This window comes from Limanda limanda, chromosome 2 (assembly GCF_963576545.1).
Source record: "Limanda limanda chromosome 2, fLimLim1.1, whole genome shotgun sequence".
NCBI classification, from domain to species: Eukaryota; Metazoa; Chordata; class Actinopteri; order Pleuronectiformes; family Pleuronectidae; genus Limanda; species Limanda limanda.
This window is the reverse complement of record NC_083637.1, coordinates 31,269,223-31,288,685: the sequence shown is the minus strand read 5'-3', so window position 1 is coordinate 31,288,685 and position 19,463 is coordinate 31,269,223. Positions and strand designations below refer to the sequence as shown.

General features: G+C 40.6%; 2 protein-coding genes across 2 annotated transcripts; both read left to right on the top strand.

The window, feature by feature from the left end:
- The first annotated feature begins 409 nt into the window (after nt 1–409).
- chchd10 (coiled-coil-helix-coiled-coil-helix domain containing 10) lies at nt 410–3,174 on the top strand. Its single transcript, XM_061090479.1, has 4 exons — nt 410–573; nt 1,343–1,565; nt 1,785–1,926; nt 2,337–3,174. Exons 1-4 carry the CDS (start codon nt 533–535, stop codon nt 2,354–2,356), a joined length of 426 nt encoding a protein of 141 aa, XP_060946462.1. The 5' UTR covers nt 410–532; the 3' UTR covers nt 2,357–3,174.
- Nucleotides 3,175–4,347: 1,173 nt separating this feature from the next.
- ddt (D-dopachrome tautomerase) lies at nt 4,348–17,270 on the top strand. Its single transcript, XM_061090492.1, has 3 exons — nt 4,348–4,544; nt 9,849–10,024; nt 16,791–17,270. Exons 1-3 carry the CDS (start codon nt 4,437–4,439, stop codon nt 16,861–16,863), a joined length of 357 nt encoding a protein of 118 aa, XP_060946475.1. The 5' UTR covers nt 4,348–4,436; the 3' UTR covers nt 16,864–17,270.
- The last annotated feature ends 2,193 nt before the right edge of the window (nt 17,271–19,463 follow it).

Sequence of the window (19,463 nt, the reverse complement as noted above, 5' to 3'; positions counted from 1 at the left end):
AGCCTAACGTTACACTATAAAAGCTAACTAGATATAGTTGATGATATACTACATATTTAAGCTCGTTAGCTATATTATTAGCTATATATTAACTATGTATTGCTTGTTGTGTGTCTTTTTCCTTCTATAGTATAGGTAATCGGGGAAACCGTGGTATTTCCTCTGACAATAATCGTGTAATTATCATGTAATTAATGAATGCTGGATTCCATTTAGCTGCCTCATCGTTAGATCGTTGGTATCAAAAACCAACCAAATATGTCACAAGCATGCAGCTTTGGTTCACATGTGCTGCTGCGCCACTCCAGTAGGTAGAGCTCTGCTCAACCCGCAGAAGAAAAAAAGAAGATCACCCGTTAAGTCTCGCGACATTTGTAAACGCTGCAAGGTCAATTGCATGCATGTGAGCTGCCGGCCTGCCACTGACAGACACCCGGCGGTCACCAGAGCAGAGAGACACGTGAGAATAGGACCGCATTTTGCAGAAGTTCACCGGTACGAGCTGCACTAACAAACGCAGGTGGTGTGAGACATGGCCAGAGGAAGCCGCAGCCGTCCCTCAGCTCCAGCTAGGTAACACACCTTCCAGCCGCCTCCAGGGACACATTACTTAGGCTCACACACTGTACCGCTGCGGCATTCAAGGAGGATCATGTGAGCTGTTATAAGTGAAGCAACACGTCACGTAATGACACGTCACTGAAGTAACTTATCTGACTGTAATTTATATCAATATGACTGTTTCATTCAAACAGCTGACGGTGTGTGTGTAGCGTAATGTGTAATTAGTGTTGTTGCGTCTTAAGTCACTGAGACCATGTGAGATAAGAGGTCCCCGCGGCAAACATGAGGGTGCGTTCGGGATGTTCAAATAATCTTTCCTTACATCTTGACCCCGACGGAAAACCTCACAAGGTTAAGGTAATATTTAAAGGAGCCGCAAGGTGTTCAAAACGAGGCTGAGATGTATAAATAATTATTGCAGTATGCTGTATGAAGATTTATTTTATTCTCATATTCTACATTTCTGAGCTGAGTCGGATATGATGTCAGAGAGAGGAGAAGGGCTTTCAAAGTTGACAGCAGATTAGGAATTGTCCCTCTAACCCTCTCAAATGTTGCTTTCAGACATGAAATGATACAGAGCTTTTTCCTATCTTGATTCAAGAGCGTGGTCTTTCAGTTTGACCGCATGACTTGTTGAATTTATGCTCAGATTGTGTATGACAGATTTGTTGCTGTTTTGAACAACAGAGAATTCGCATTGTGCCTGTGTGACTGTGGAACTGTCAGGACATGTCAAACAGCTTAATGTACAAGAAATACTTTTTTGTGTTTGTAGCCCAGCTCCATCTTATGCTCCAGCTCCAGCTCATCCGCCTCCTGCCTCCCTGGCCCCGGCTCCTGCTCAGTCCCAGGGTCCTGGTATCATGGCCCAGATAGCTACTACAGCTGCAGGGGTGGCCGTAGGCTCGGCTGTGGGCCACGTTGTTGGCAGCGCTCTCACAGGAGCTTTCAGTGGCAGTGGCAGCAGCAGTCAAGAGCCCGCCAAGTCCTCGCACCAGGTGAGAGGTTGAGAGGACACAAAAAGGTTTCAACTAGTAACTAAAAAGTATATGAAGGTGTTCTGAATGTGCATTATGACCCAGAGTGTTGTTTTTTGAGTTGTGACCAGTAGCCCCCTACAGAGGCCGACCTCCATCACCAAAGCTGTCTGCTGCTTTTCAGCAGCTCTGTTGGTGCTGATGTGAGACTAACTCAGGTGTCTGTCGATACCACTGCAGGACCTTCCCCGGCCTGCTCCATCCCAGCCAGTCCCCTGTCACTTTGAGGTCAAACAGTTTCTGGACTGTGCCAGTAACCAAACTGACCTGACTTTATGTGAGGGTTTCAACGAGGCACTCAAACAGTGCAAGCACTCCCACGGTGAGTCTGTAGTGAATGATTGCCAAAGCTACACAACACAATTTTCCCCTGAGACCTTTTACTCTAAAGTGAGCGTTACAGTAAACAGGGTAGCCTAAAAACAAATAAAAGGATGAAACTAATACATAGTCTTCAGAACTTTCTGCACTGCTAACTCACATATTCAATCCGTCATTGTGTCTGGTAAAATTACATAGAGGTGGCGGCACCAGTGGTCCTATACACACCTGGTATTAATGTGATTTTTGTGATCCGAAGGATGGATGTTAGTACCAGGTGTGAGTGACTTGAATTACTATCATCCAATCGGGGCAGGGGGGTCCGGATTCCTCCATCCTGGGAATAACAGAGATTAAATAAAACAAACATGAATTTAATGTATTTTTCCATTTTTCCCTGGTTCTCTGTAGGTGTGACCTCACTGGTGTGAAGGACGGATGTCACCTGCCATGACCAACAGATTTTAGTCATGAGAGATGCCACATAAACACACCCACCCTAACTCACACACAAACACATCTGAATGCTGCTCCTCAGGCCATCAGCATGGTGGTTCTGTTTGTTTTGTTGGTCGATGTGAAATATTTTTACATAATGGACAGTGACCTAGATTAAATTAAATAAACACCTGTTATCTATTTCTGTTAATATGAAGTGTCTGTTTATCTGATACACCCTTTTTTTAAACACAAACTTTTCCTAAATGCAATGATAAATATTTGTATACCTCCGCAATGGCCTCAAGGCGTATCTCCTAAACGCCTTGAAGGATTTTTTTCACATTTGGCACCAACATTCACTTAAACTTGGAAGGTCACTGTGGCTTCACAAAATATGTTTGTTTCACTTGAATATGATATCTGAAGATCAGCTTGAGGTAATATCTTCAAAATTGGTACAAACGTTCAGTTGGACTCAAAGATAAAATTAGATTTTGGTGCCTGGATGTCAAAGGTCACGGTCAGAGGGACCTTACGTTCATGTCAATGTAATATATTAGGACTGCTTGCAGAGAATTTTATTAAATCTGGCACAATTAACTTGACGCATGGATGAACTGATTAGAATTTGGTGGTCAAAGATCACTGACTTCTCAATGTAAATTGTGAATGTAAATCCCAGGAATATCTCAAGTGAATTCTTTCAAATATGGCCCACATGTTCACTTATTCTCACTGATAAACTGATTAGATTTTGGTGGTCAAATGTCATGGTGGCCTCAAATAAAGATGTTTTTGGCCTCTTGAATGTGATATCTAAGACTGACTCAAGATGAGGTAATTCAATTTCAGTGGTCAAAGGTCACAGTGATATGAATCCTTGGAAGAAATGATGTAGAAATATATACATGGTAATGTTGGAGATAAAGGTCCAATACTGGGCAAGATACTGTCTAGACTTATTTTCCAACACGTATACTCTGCTGCTACTGGTGTCTCAACAGTTAGTCAAAATAATTCACTGGAGATGGGCAGGGTTCAATGCAGTAGAGTTTATTCTTTTACAAGATGGCTCTGGAACCCAACTGAAGACAAGTCCAAACCCTCTGCTTCTATGCTCATCCTTGTATCGGCTGTTGCCTGTTCAAATCAAAACTATTGATTCATCACGAACCTAATGGTGATATATATTTTCCCAAGTTAACTTTGTCTCCCCCTACAGTTACGGCAAGGGTCGATTCTAATGGTGTATTAAAGCAAAGGTTGTTTGTCCAATTTTGACACCATTATAAATCTTTGAGTTTTGGAGGCCTCTGACTCAGACCTTATTCAATTTCAATGGTCTTGACCTCATACTCCATTAGATTCGGGCAATGTCTAACTGTATTTTTTATAAATTATTGCATTTCCACACGCTTAATATATGTTCAATAAATTAACCATTCCATACATGATTACGTAAGGGGGCAAACATTATTACATTTCTTTATGCTGGATATATGGTGCTGTCTTGTGAAAGCGTACAATTGCAACCAGAAATCTGTTTCACATGGGCTTGACCTATGCTGTTAATAGCTGTATCATTATTAACCTACCTGGCAACTGATTACATTTTCGTTCCGATGGAGACTCCCTGTGTCTGCTGTTAATAAGACATTGCCCCTGGTTGGAATCCCTGTAAGTGAGTATTTTACACTGGTTTTACTTGAGTTAAGGTTTCTTCGTGTGATTTAATTACCAGTAATGTCGAATTAAGGGGATCCTGCAGGCTTCATAACGTGGTCACAGCGTCCGGTTTTACTTTCAAAATAAGAGGTTGACTTAAATAGTAGCACTGAATGCATGCAAAAATCCACCATCCGAAAGCAGGGAAATATTTCAATAGAAATCAAATCAATATTACAAGTAGCGGCAGCAAGTTGGTTTAATCCTGACACGCAGAACGTGTATTTCGAAAATGTCAACCGGAAGAAGTACGGTCCGTTATTGTGTCCATAGGTTTTATATGGTCGGCCGACCTCGTCCTCACACTGAACTGGGAGCGCTGTGAAATATTGACCAGTGTTTAAGATGCCTTTCATCGAGCTACAAACGAACCTGCCGGTCAGCTCCTTCTCTGAGGACTTCATGATGAAGCTGTGTAGCAGCACTGCAGCTGCTCTGGGAAAACCTGAGGACGTGAGTTGTATTTCCTTTTTATTTGTGGAACTATTTAAGGTGGAGAGTGTCCTCACATGCGCGTAGCACTCAATGTTCACGTTGCTTTACAGCGTGTGCCTGACGCCGGTTGCTGATTGCAAACACAATTTTCAGTTCGGCACACGCAATATACGTGTCAATAAAATGCTACAGGGAAGTAAACATGAAATGAACTCCACAGCTAGATAGACACAACCCAGCTTTATTGAACTGAATTGTCTCAGTCATTGTATAGTAAAAATACATGCTATGAGCATAAACGCAATGAAGTGAATAATATATGAAATGAGAGACGAACTAAAATATAATTATGTTTTCGTCATTTTTTGCCACTCAACTTTCCTTCTGCCTTGCCATAAAGGCACAAGTAGACGCGCAACAACAATCCAAAGGGCGGCTGGCTTCACAGTGCTCTCACACATGACAGCTCACTTTACTGCGGTATACTGTAGCTGAAGTCTGTTGTCAATTCTCCGGACATACAAAGTGAATGAGCCCTCGTGTTTATATTTAATTGGGGTGTATTGCACAAATATGCTTCATTTGAACTTTATTCTTCTTCTACTCTTTTTACCTTACACGTCACACCTTTTCCTTTTCCTTACAGCGCCCTCTGGCTCATTAACAGGACACAACAACTCCCCTTTTCTTGAAGGAATTACCTCTTAGGTAATTTAGTTAAATTAAAGATTTTAGTGAACAAAACATACTGTCATAGTAGAGACAAAGGAATCTAAAAATTAAACCATCATGTACCAGTTTAAATTAAAATCTGAATGCAGCTAAATCACTTATACAGTACAAAGAAACTATCACATTATGAATGGCAACATGTGAATATACATATTTCACTTTTGGTAATCCAGTTTTATACGGTTCTGTATATATATATCTTTACCTCAGCTCTCAGCACAGTATGAACTCACCTAAAAGTATTAGTACCTTTTACTTTCGGTTTGGTTTTACCTTATAAACCTGTCAACCACTGAGGTGGGTTTCTGACTATAAAGTTTCGTCTTGGGCCTGGTTCCGGTGGATTAAGAATGTCCATTTTTAGTTATTGTGCCATTCATACAGCCTTTAACAGGTATTTTCAGTCTTGAATATGTAAGCAACACCATTGGAGGCTCAGCCAGGACATGTGTAGGAAAGAGGGTTTGGAACATACTCTCTGGAATAATAGAAACAGATGAACCTGTATCAACAATTAGCTCAACACTATTTGTATGCTCCCTCGCATTCACTTGTACAGTACAGAGAATTTTAACAGCAGACAGATGCTGCCGTCGATGCGGATTTCCTCTTGTTAGTTGCAGCTCTAGTTAATAAACACAGTAGTGACCTTGATTCTCTGAATCCTAAGTTTCTGTCATTTACGATGACCTTTTTCTTATTTAGAAATTCATTTGTATGCTATTGATTACTGAATATTTTGGTGAATATGAGATCTTCGTATGTTTATTAATCATACCTCTTTGATTTGATTGATTTGATTTGAATAATTCAATTGAATATATATTGATTAACATAATTGATTGTTTGTGATTACAATTTTTGTTGCAGTCTGTTGTACTTCGGTAAATAAGCTATCCTGGTTTAATCTCTTACGAGGATATATACACATTTTGACAGGTGAAGGAGCCCTGTCTGGCGCCCAAATCTTTTATTTTTTGAATTTAGAAAACTTACGCTATAACTTGACCTTGTACTATCCTACAGTGTCAAAATTGAGCATCTGATAGTACTTCCACATAAACCGATTCTATCAGACCATAATTTAATAACCTTAGATCTCTCATTATCAGTTCTACACACCATCAATGAAAAACTAATTTTCTATATGTCTACATCTTTGTCTACATCTACACGTGCTGTAGCTAAATTTAAGGAAATAATTCCAATTATATATAATCCCGTACTGTCTGTTGATATAACAAACGACTGAGATTGACCACCTTGTCGATAGCCCTGTAAAGTCATTACGATTCAAATTAGACTCCGTAGCGCCTCTAAAAAGGAAGCATCGAAAACATAGTGAATTAGCTCCCTGGTATAATTCCAACACACATGAATTAAAACAAGCGTCAAGAAAACTAGAAAGGAAGTGGAGCTCCAACAACTGTGTAGAAAATCACCTAGCCTGGAAGAAAAGTGTTAAAGCATATAAGAAGGCCCTTCACAAAGCAAGAGCTGCCTACTACTCCACACCAATAGAAGAAATAAAAAACACCCCAGGTTTTTCTACAGCACTGTAGCCAGGCTGATAGAGTCACAGCTCCATCGAACCCAGTATTCCTCCATCCCTGAATAGCAATACCTTAATCACCTTCTTCAATTATAAAATTTTAACTATTAGAAATAAAATACCATCTCCTGCCCCTGCCCTAAATTTTGCTACAGCACTTTCAGGTAGACAACTAGAAAAGGATATATTTAAAAAAAAGATCATAGTACCATATCACCCCAGTGGAGCACTGCAATCTTAGAATTCAGGCTTAAATGTTGTCCATAAAGTCTCTAAAAGCAGATTAGGAGCCAGAGCTTTTAGCTATCAAGCTTGTCTCCTGTGGAATCATCTCCCAGTTTCAGTTTGGGAGGTAGACACCCTCTGTACGTTTAAGAGTAGGCTTAAAACCTTCCTTTACAATAAAGCTTATAGTTGGAGCTTGTCCAGGCTTATTTTAGACCTGCTCTTAGTTATGCCGCTGTAGGTCTCTAGAATGTTGGTGGCCACATTGTACATGGAGCTTCCCTTTCCAGCTTCTCCTTTCTCTTCAAGCTCCTTAAAACATCAAATAATCAACTTCTTGATAAATAATGTCTACTCAGATACTTTACCATTACTCACAATAATCCATCAATTAATTTACCTTCCATTATGCTTTTTTTTGTGAAATCATGCCCATGACCCTTCACAGGCACGTGCACAGACATTTTGGGGGGCAGGTGCTCAAACCAAATAAAAAGGGAACCCATCGCCAAAATTATTTATGAAATTAAAAACAATAATAATTGATAAATAAAAACTTACTGATTCTCCCTCATTTGTTTTACTAGTTGATGGCCTGATCCAATATAAAAGAGAGATGCTACCCTGAGCTGCTTGCTGCAGTTCCCTGTCCTTCTGCTTTTGGAGTCTGTCTTTTCTTGGCATTATGCTGCAAATTTTGTATATGAGATAAATCAATTTTGTGCATAATAATCAAGAGTGACTTACATAATCTCTACAAGCTGACAACACAGTACACACATTTTTGTTTACTGTTTTCTGACAGAGTTGAAGTATAAGCAGCATTATAATATACCACAATATATACCTCAAGTAGCTCAACTTAAGACCTACCTTTCATTTCAATAATTACGATTTTAAATGAAACAAAACTAGTGAACTTGTCTAATTTGTAGAACAGTAAAACTGCCTTTAAATTCTCTGCCTGCTTGCCTGCCTGCCTGCCTGTCTGCCTGTCGGGGCGAAATTCTCACAAGAACTCAAATAAATGCCCCGTCAGATATCAAAACACATTGGGGGGAATTGATGACAGAGAGAGTAATTTTTATTCTTAAATATTGATGAATGAGGAAAAAAATTGACTCCAGCAGAAGGGCACTTTTCTCATCAAGGGCAAAAGGGCTGGTGCTTGAGCACCACTAGGGGTCTATCTGTGCACGTGCCTGACCCTCCATGAACAACATTTAACAAAAGACTTCCTGTCTTCCGCAACTGAGACCATGCGCTGACACTGCAGTGCCTTCTGAGACAGTATATGCAGGGTTTTCAGCAGAGTGCACATTATTTGGTGAATTTCTACATGAACGCAGTGGACAATGAAAATGAATGGTTGTGATTTATATCACTGTATTTCACTGCGCAGCCTGTACAAGTAACGTGCGTGCGTGTTTGAATGCGTGCGTGCGTGCATGCGTGTCAGAACAGGATTAGGTTTGTAATATGACAAAATATTATTTCAACAGCAACAGTAAATGTTAGCACCTGACCCTCTAGAGGAGTGGTTCTCAATCTAATCAGCGCTGTAAATACTCATACTAATGTTTTCTGATGTCCTCAGTTACATGTGGCATCTATTGCATTTCTGTTCGTCCTGGGAGAGGGATCACTCACATGTGTCTCTCTCTGAGGGGTTTTTACATTCTTGTTACCCTGTTAAAAGTTTTTTTTTGCACATGGTGTAGCTAATGCTCTCAAACCACCCACACTGGGTTGCGGTTTCATCAGCAATTTGAAGACGATGTATGAATGTGTGTCTGCAAGCTAACAAGTTAACTTTTTGGACAAACTACTTTTCAAGCCGAATAATGGTAACATTGTTGTACCTTGTTCTGGAAGAGTGTAGAATAGCCGTTGTCCCTCGGGTCTCAAGCAATGAAGTAAGACTGCACATCGCATTGCATCTGGCCATGTTTCTCCTCTAGCGTTAATCAGTAGCATGTGGTTATCAAAGATTTTCCACTATGTTTCAAATAGTATTGGCGGCTCACCAACGTAATGAAGAAAGGTTGTTAGACTTGGTAATGAAGCGCTCATCCTCGTTGCCAATTTGTTACATTTTGTGTGAGTCAAGCATAATTGACAAGTGTATGGTTCTTGAACTGTTAAGGGCTTTATTTAGCAACTGCTAACAAATCCGACCTGGCTACATGTTTCCCTTACATACACATTCTGCTTCTCTATGTAACCGCTCCTGTACTCTCTACCTACTGTAGCTCTTTCTTCTTTTACTCTCTCTATAGTCTCACAGTGACACTTACTGGTAAGGGGTGATACAGCAGTAGTAAATCACAGCATAAGCATTCACATTAAATTCTCTTTGTTAGATGTGAGTGTAAATACAACACTCACATCATCAGCTCAGGTGAATGAATTGTTTGCAGCTGTAAATGTATGTAGGTAAGTACAGCCACAGCAGGACAGGAAAACACATTTGCACATAACACATATTAAAAGTTCTGCCAACTAAAAGTCCATGTGATGCACATACAGTTTATGGTGATGCATCATTTGATTAGAAGGCAAGTCAACTCCTATTTTGTTGACAAACCTCCCTCGTTTTTGATTGCATCACTTAACTCAGGGTGTCTTTACTATAACAAGATGAGATAAGACTTCAGATGTTGATTCAAGGCCATGTTGGTTGGCTTTGACACGCAGGAGAATTAACTCCAACCTCTCATATCTATGTGTAATTTGTGCTCAAGCTCCCGCTATGATGATCTGTGTTATACTGACTCCGCCTCACTAATGTTGTCTTGGTGGTTGTCTTTCAGAGGATGAATGTGGTGGTGAAACCTGGGCTGCCAATGCTGATGGCAGGCTCTTGCTCTCCATGCCTGATGCTTTCAGTGTCTGCCATAGGTGTGACTGACTCGGCTGAGAAGAACAAGGAGCACAGTGGCAAGATCTTTGAGTTCCTGACCAGAGAACTTGGTCTGACTGAAGACAGGTCAGCTCTGCCTCCAAACACACTGCACCATCAGGTTATTTTAAAGTAGTAAAAGCATTGTCTGGAGAACAAGGCCTGCTCTTGATCAAACTTTTATTTGATGATCTTTTAATTTCTTCACAAATTCAAAAGACCTGTTCTCCATAATTGTATTTCTTGGTTATGTAACAGAGTTGTGTATATGTGGTGAACTCACATGTTTGAGAACAGAACAAAATAGTTTAACATAAACTCAGGTCTAAACTAAAAGACACTAGTCAGAACTTCAAAAAGCTGTTTACCTAAGAATTATTATTATTATTATTATTATTCCATTTCTGATTCTGAATGCAGCACATTTTTAAACGAGCAGACACACACACACACACACACACACACACAGAGACCCTTTTTTAAACTTCTTTCAGACTGTATCTCTCTGACTGTTGAATTTTAAATTTACATTTATTGCAGTCTCTACACATGAATGTTGATGTTTCCTTACTGCTTGCCTCCCACATAAGATCCAATAGTTCCATCTGAATCTGAGCAAAAACTCTCTCAGGACCAGGATGGTGCTACTTGATGTCACGATCCTTGATAAGCAGTTATGTGAGGTGTTTTTTGGGGATTCAGGACTAAAGGGTGAATATTGTCATAATCCAGAATAGGGGTGAGCGATATATCGAATATACTTGATGTATTGCGACTTGTGCCAAGTGCGATGTATAAAATTACTATATTACGACCATCCCTTACGAATTGTCAGGTTAATGTTTTAAGCCGTCAGCATGAAATTCTCTCTGAGTTTCACTTCTCTCTTCTCATGCCCCTCTCACAGCCGACTGCTCACTCCCCCGCCCATCCAGAAAACTCTACTGCACGCATGCATATTTTTTTACAAAGACTGTATATATCAAGTTTTTGTATCAGAAGAGGAGAGAAGAAACTCTTACCGAGTTGAGTTTTCATAGACACACAGGCTGCGGGGCTCCCTTCCTCACTCAATGTGAGCATAGACTGTGTATATATATATATCCTTTTAAGGCTGGTTCACTTCATGAAGGACTCCCAGGTGTTTTCCTTTGCATTTTGGGCAACGTTTTTGTAGGTCATTATCTGTTCACATGCACATCTCCAGCAGGGCCCTCTTTTTTGCATCTAGTTACGGACAGCATCCCTTCATACCTGCAGAAAATCTGGACAGACACATAAGTAATGGTCAGGAACACCACAGAAAGGATAGTTCTGACCAGGACGTGAAGCAGACTCGTTTACAGGTTGCTGAGTTTAGTTCTGTAGATGGCTAGTATAGTAGCCATTATATTTTTAGACTGGCTGCTGCGGCTGGCCATATCTCTTCTGCAAGGCGGACATAGCTCTGGTAAAGTAGGTGATATGCATAGTCCAAAGCAAGGTGGTAGGCAGTGTCCATCTTCAAGCGTTCCAGTTACATGATACTTGGACTGGGAAAGCCCTGTTGTTGTCCTATTGTTGCAGGGTTAAGGCTGATTCATGCTTCTGCGTCGAAGCAACACAAAATGTGAGAAAAGTGACAGGGTCTGAATATTTGAGTTGCTGGGACTGTTTTTACATGTCTGTTAGGTTCAATCTGAGATATATTTCTTTATGTGAAAGTACAATGATGGTGAATAGAATATCCTAATAAGCCTTCCTACAGTGTGGACAATGGAAAACGTCCCACATATAGCCACCCCCCTGACATTGGACAGTGGCTCTCCCTCCTCAGAAATCCCAATTAAACCCCTGACAATAAACATCAGCACTGAAGACTGTTTGTTCAAATTGTAGCATTATGTTGAATTTGCACACATTCATTCCCTTGACCTTAATCCAGTTGAGCCCCTATGGGACATGATGTGTCATTGCATAGCCTTCAATAACAATTCGAACAACGTGGGACTTTTTCAAAATTACTTGAATTCAATTAGAAAACAATATAAAACAAATTGCAGAATGTTTGAACATTATTCTCACCTTGTTACAGACATTCAATAAAATGAGCTGGTGTCAGCTTAGAATTGAATATGGTTTTATGGCCTTAGTCTGTGATATCTGTCTGTGATTTCATGGTCCGCACCTGGGCGGCTGTGGTGGCTGTTTGTCCAAATTGTAGCATTATGTTGAATTTGCACACATACGTTCCCTTGACCTTAATCCAGTTGAGCCCCTACAGACATGATGTGTCGTTGCATAGCCTTCAATAACAATTCTCACCTGACTCTAATTTGGGCGGCTGTGGGTGAGGGATAGAGTGGTCGTCCTCCAACGTGAAGGTCGGCAGTTCGATCCCCAGTCTGACCCATCTGCATGCCGAAGTGTCCTTGGGCAAGATGCTGAACCCCGAATGCCCCCCATAGAATAACTAAGTGCTGCGAATAGATGCACTCTATGAATGTGTGTGTGAATGGGTGAATGAAGAACTGTACTGTAAAGCGCTTTGAGTGGTCATCAAGACTAGAAAAGGGTGATATAAATACAGAGCCATTTACCATTTACCTCTATCTCTGAAAAGAAGTAGAGGCAGAGGCACAGAAGTTAATTCAAGATTCAAGAACTTTATTGTTCATTCTAGCCAAACAGCAAAACCGTGCAGTGTAGAATTAAATAGCGTTTATCCAGGGCAGTGTAATTCCAATAGTAACTTAAAAAAACAGACAATTTAATCAATAAATAGTAAGGTTATAAAACAAAGAAACAAGCAATATACAATAAGGAGACCTATGAGCAAAACATATGGCCGAGTTTAAGTCAAAACAACATTTCAAGTGTCTGGTGCATTTAAAAGGTAGATTTCTTTAAAGTGCCAATTCAGATTAAAATGTAAATTTTGTATTTAAAGTGACCGATTATGTAATTTAAAGGTGACAGTCGGTGGTATGAAACAGTCTTGGTTGCAGAGTCAGAAGAGGCAAGTACTTCCGTTCTGACTGCTTATGGGAGGAAACTGTTCAGAAACCTTGTTGTTCTTGTTTTAATGCTCCTGTAAAGGTTGGCCCAAGGGCAGAAAAGTGAACACTCTGGAGGCAAAGGCTCTGAAAGAGTTATTGTACTTACGGTAGGGGGGGGGAAACCATCATCTCCTTGGTTTTAGGGGTAGTCAACATCAGGTTGTTGTCACTGCACCAGTTCTCCAGGTGTTCGATCTCTTCCCTGTACCTCAGTGGTTCTCAAAGTGGGGGGCCCCTAGGGGGTCGCGAACACTCTCCATTGGGGGCGCGATGTCACAGACGGAGAAAAAATAAATAAAAAAAAACAACAAAAACAACAACAAAAAACGACCGCCGACCTGTCACTTGTTAGTGAAAGCTCCCTCAGTGAACGCGAGTTGCACGTAAGCTTCCGAGTATAAAAGTAACCGCAGGCATGGTCAGTGCTCACCCTCACTGAGACGACACCCTGCAGAGTTTGTGCGATTGGTCTTGTTTCCTCTATCATTCAGGTATTCATTTCTTTATGAACAGTCTTTTTAAAGACACACTCCTTCCTTAGTAATACCTTCTTGCACGTGCAGTAGGCCTATTCGTAGCCTAATGTTGTGCAATAATGGTTAGGAGTGATACCATAAGCTGGTGTGCCTTTAGGCGTTCAATAAATTTGGTTATCAAAATAAAAATAAAACATTAATATTTAAAATATTAATATTAAATCATAACTTTAGTTTGTTTAAGTTCTCGCGGGGCACCACCCTTCACAGATCTTTTAAGATGGTCTCTAAGAGAGCACCCCCCTTCTTCTGCAGAAGTGGTTTTACGACATGCAGTGGGGTTTGAGCTAATGAGGTGAGGAGATATGCGTGTCTGTGTGGATGTTAAACAGAGATCTGAAAGGGTCAGAGAAATCCTGTGAGGAGCGTACCTAACATTTAACTTTCCTTTTACTTGTAACCACAATAACACAACATATATCAAACTTTAAAAACACCATACCGAATCAAATAAACAGTCTTGCTTCTAGTCTAATCTCATTATTAAGCCCAGTGTTACCCGTCCTCAGAAAGGAAGAAAGCTGCTGTGCAGTTCGCCGTTCGCCATGGCTTTGTGTGAAGTCTCTGGTTGGTCGTAAGGTTTCTGCTTTTGCGGTTCTGTTGTACTGTGGCTCAGATGCAGGTTTGAAGTTCTTACTTACATGACACCGAGTCGCTGCAAGGAGTCTGGAAGAGGCTTGAGATGCGTGGAGGTGTCCTCGAGAAGATGAGCTGGAAGCTCGACCTTTGCCCTCCGGTTGTTGGATAGAGAAGATTTGAGCTGGAGGAATCCGGTTCCTCCACTCGCCAATGCAGGAGGAAAGGCCGGCAGCCTCGCCCTTTGGAGATGCAGGAGAGACGGCTGGCCGCCTGCTGTCTTCAGTGGGTTCAGGGAAAGAGTTGAGGAGAAGAACTGGAGCAGTCCTCCGCTCTCCGAGGGATTGGAGAAAGAGGAAGAGTTGGGGGAGCCTTGGTCTTTTATAGAGCTGATTGCCCCCAGGTCATGGGACCAGAGTGACCAATTGGAGTTGATCTTGGGTGGCTCTTGGCACCTAGGTGGGAAGATTGCTGAAACAAAGAGGACCTGTGGCCTCCTGGGAGTTTGAGTTATTTGACCTTCTCAGGAGAAAGAGAACACGTTGCACTCTGGGAGATTGAGTTTGCTCCAGCACATGCGGCTTTCTCGAGACAAAAACATGTGCTTTCAGGTTTTGACTTCCAATACAGGCCTGAAAGAGAGGCCTGCCTTTTTGCACAAAAACCATGTCCCAACACTTATCTAAGGAGTAATTTGCTCCAGTCTTTTTAGAAAGCTCGTAGCCCCAAGAGCTAGCCTTCTAGCTAGCTAACTTCTTCGAACTGCAACTAGCCCTTTTCTCCTTAACACCTACCTTTACATCTTCTATCATCCCCCGTGTTGCAACAAATAAAACACCAGCACTTGAATACTATTCTGTGCTGTCCCTGTCTACATTGTGTACTGTTTGTTTTGTTAGAAACCATTGCCTAGCCCAGCCTTATTCATTATTCATGTGCAAGTCGCTCACAGCCACACATACAAACACACTCACAAGACCACGACGTTGCAACTAGAACTTTATTAACTTCACACACACTGTATCAGCAAACAAACACAACTATGGACAAGTTTCTAATTGGAGGATGACCTGAGGATATGTTTGTCAAACATAGCCCCAAGATTTGAGGGCCTTTGCAAGGCAAAGCAGGCTCATGTCTCACATTGACAGAACTGCAAGATTTTTTTTAAAGATCACAAGAGGCCCATATCATAACAGTATCCTAATGATAGCAATAATAACACTTATTATTATTATGATAATAATTATAATTATTATTGGTCGATTATCATTAATTATAATAATAATATAATGATGGTGATAATAATGATGATTATTATAATAAGAAAGCATGCAGACTCACATAGCTGCTAATATTAACAGCCTACTTAAAGGCCTACTACTACTGATCATAATAATAATAATAACAATACTAATAAATAGTAAAATAGTAATAATAATGGTCTGTATGGGCCTAACAATAAACTTAAATAATAATAATAATAATAAACAAAAACCCAAACTACCCCTAACCAGCTTTGGGGGGGCCCAGCTTGCAAAAGTTTGAGAACCCCTGCTGTACCTTGATCCATCTTTTTTTGCTGTTGAGCCCCACCACTGTGGGGTTCATCAGCTAATTTAATGTTGATAATGTCCCTGAATCTGGCTGTACAGTCATGCGTTAGCAGTGTGAACAGCAGTGGGCTGAGCACACAGCCCTGCAGGGACCCAGTGCTCCGTGTGATGGAGTCAGAGCTGTTCCTGCCAACCCGGGCTCACCATGGTCTGTCCATCAGGAAGTCCAGAATCCTCCACCTTGCTGTAGTATTGGATGCTTCAAAACAGGCAAAGAAATTGTTACGCCTGTCAGGAAATGAGGCATCCCTGTCATCAGTTTTCTGCCTGGTTTTAATGGTCTGTCAGTGCTTGAACACCGTCACTGTCACATCTGTATGGTGTCCCCTGTGTCGCAGAAGTGGCTGTGTGTTCTGCACATGTAGGCTCTTTTTGCTTCCTTGATCCCATGAGAAAGTGCAGACTGAGCTGAGTATAGTGCATTGCTGTCCCCCGACTTGTAGCCTGCATCACAATAGGCTACAGGTACCTCATAGGCACCTCAGATGTCAACCTCATATGTGACAATAGGGGGCTTGTCAGCCTTCTGCCAGTTTTGTCTGATAAATCCATAGTGTCAGTCATACATCTATTTTTGCAGGTTAAAAGCAGTTTGTTTGGAAGCATCTCTTGTTTTTCATATCCTGCCCGAAATTTAGGTCTTATGTTATGGAGTTTGGGTAGAGGTATACCTGCAGGTCATAGTATCTTGTTTCCCACATATTGGCTCAGTGAGGTCTGAAGCCAGGTCGGGAATGTTGGCCACAAGATGGTTAAGGGACTGTATTCATGTAGCATCTTTCTAGTCTTCATGACTAATCAAAGCACCTTGCTGTACAGTTATGGCATTCACACACAGATTCATGCAGTGCATCTATGTGCAGAACTTTCTCGATCATACACTGCCAGTACATGTTCAGTAACTTGCCCAAGGACATTTTGAAACAAAGATTAGTGGACGACCCGCTCTTTCTCCTGAGCCACAGCCACCCCAGTGAAATTTTGCTGAGAAACATCTCACAGGCTGTAACTGGTCATGTAGTTTGGGTTGTGTTCTGTGTTGTTTTAATGTTTGAGTAAATGTTTGACAGTGTCCTCTCATTGACAGGATTGTAATTCAGTTCCACGAGCTGCAGCCTCACCAGGTCGGGAAGAAGGGAACCGTGATGAGCTTCTTGTGAAGAATGTTGTTGTTTCTGACACCGGTCACGATCTCAGTCCTAGCAACAGACGAAGAACAGACAAAATCAGATTGTCACTTTAAAGGCACTTACTTTATTTTCCTTTCATACCAAGGTCTACTATCAAACAGGATACTGAGAAGTTCTCTTCTGAATTATTTAAAGATTAACATTGACTTACAAATGACTTGTATAACAAAGTGTTAAAGAAGATAGCACTAGAAATTCTGGAAATAAATGTCACTATTTTCAACAAAATTACATTGTTTTTTCTGTTTTTAATGCTCAGAATATTGACTTGTTTTACTAATGTTTGTGATAATACATCAAGTAATGTAGCCTGACCATCTGTTCAGAGGTTTGAAACAGAAAATATATTTTCATTAAAAACATGGAAATTAACTGGACTCTGTGTCTCTGTGTGTATTTTGTGGCTTCTAGGAATGAAAACATGTATGAAACTGCTGTCAGACTGATTTAGCAAATTGATTAAATTTCAATCCACAAGTTTACAATTCCAGTCAGTCTAGATTCAGTTGAGGATATTTAATTGTACAATACCAATTTTGCCTAGATATGAATTTCTCAGGGACCTAAAGCTGTAGACAGCAAAGAAACTTCTAACTTGGTCCATTGTTAAAAGTATTGAGGTAGGACTCTAACAATAACAGTATTTGTCGGACGATATATAGCATTATCATGCAGTACACCATTTCAAAACGAAATTAACTTAGTTCTTATGAATATTCAGTCTGAAATTGTAATTAAATATAAAAATATTCTAAATAAATACAATATGAATAAAATAAATCACACAGAACCAAAAGAATAAATAAAATGGACCTGCACAGAAGCCCATTGCGCACATCCTGCGCAAAAACCCACTGCGCACATCCTGCGCAGAAGCCCATTGCGCACATCCTGCGCAGAAGCCCATTGCCCAGGAATTGCATGTGCAGGTTTAAAAAAAAATAATGTATTCATTTAATTTAATTTAATTTTTCTTGTTTTATTTAATTAATTTTAATTTACATAGTGTAATATATTTTGCAATTAATAGGTGATTAAAATCCTGCCAATTTTAAGAGTTCAGTATATTGCCGGCGGGAAGATAAGAAAGATTGGGGATGGAACTCGTGACTTTTGTGTTGAAGAACGACCACTCCACCCACTAGGCCAAACCGCCTGCTGACTTCCATGAGGAACTAAGAACTCTAAGAAGATGGACAAATTATCGTGTGTGTGTGCTGGTTTTTATACACACTTCAGAAAACACATTTTCTACTTTACTGCCTTACTTTAAAGTTACTTTTATATTTTTGGATTTTAGATAGTGGAGGATTTAACATGCTGTAAAAGCCTATTGTTAGAGAATAACACAGTAGTTTCCAAACTTGTCTTCTGACGCCTTACAAGAATCACAGTCTGCTGCTGCTTGTTTCCATGTGATGTCCTGAGGCTGCCCCCTGCTGGCTGCTGGGTTCCTCTGCTGCTCTTGCTTGGTTTGTGCAGCTTGTGATTAACTAAAGCTGTCCATAAAAGAAAATCTTTATTATCCTTCAAGGGCAATTTGATGTACAACCAGCAACCAGTGCACAACAAAAATAAACCAATATATACAATGTAAATAAAACACAATATAAAAACCCTATAGACTAAGTAGCAGGGGAAAATGAGCTTTTAATAAATTAATTGATAAGTCGACCAACAGAAAATTACCCGTCAACTATTTAGATATTCTAGAAACATTTCATTCTACTTTTAATTTCCTGTTGTGTTTCTAATTATTAATAATGTTGGTGACATTTCCTTGATAAATGTGTAGAGGTTTTATGACATGACAAAGGATCCGCCATTCCCACTACGATCAGCCCGCACGATATAGAATCCGCCATACTGGATCCAGCATTGCGACTTCTGATGCGCGATCCACAAATCGTAATCCATGGTACGGCCACAGAGGCCCTGGATCTGCAGGCTATAAAGCAAAGGGATTCCGGGTAAGGGGGATAGGGATGGAGCAGAGGAAGGAGAAGCTGGAAAGAGAAGCTCTGTGTGTCATGTGTCATAAATTCCCTCTGCGTCTTAGCGTCATCAGGGTTTTTTGCCTTGTAATCATACAATGATACAGGCTGAGGGTACACTGAAGCTCAAGGTAAATCTGACTGGCTACTGGGTTGTATGGTAGTACGATGAAAACCATGTGGCCCACTCAGTAGATCAGACATCAATACCTCTATGCCTTTTTTGAACTAAACGCTTCCTATTTTAGAAAATAGAACAAGTTACGTTCTGCCGCACTAATTAGCTCTAACTATAAGCTTTATCAAAAAGAAAGGTTTTCAGTCTACTCTTAAACGAACAGATACTTTTAGAGACTTTAGGAACGACAAGTAAACCTGAATTCTGGGAGCGGAGTGCTCTAGCTGGTTGATAAGGTACTAGAGGTACTTGAGAAGAAGGGAATGTTGACAAGCCATTAGAGTGGTTTTAGGAAGGGCAGAAACCCCATAGGCTTAGTGATCATGCTTGAGACCGAAATACAAAAAGTCCAGGCAAACAAAGAAATAGTTGTGGCAGTGGTTTTTGACAAAGAAAAA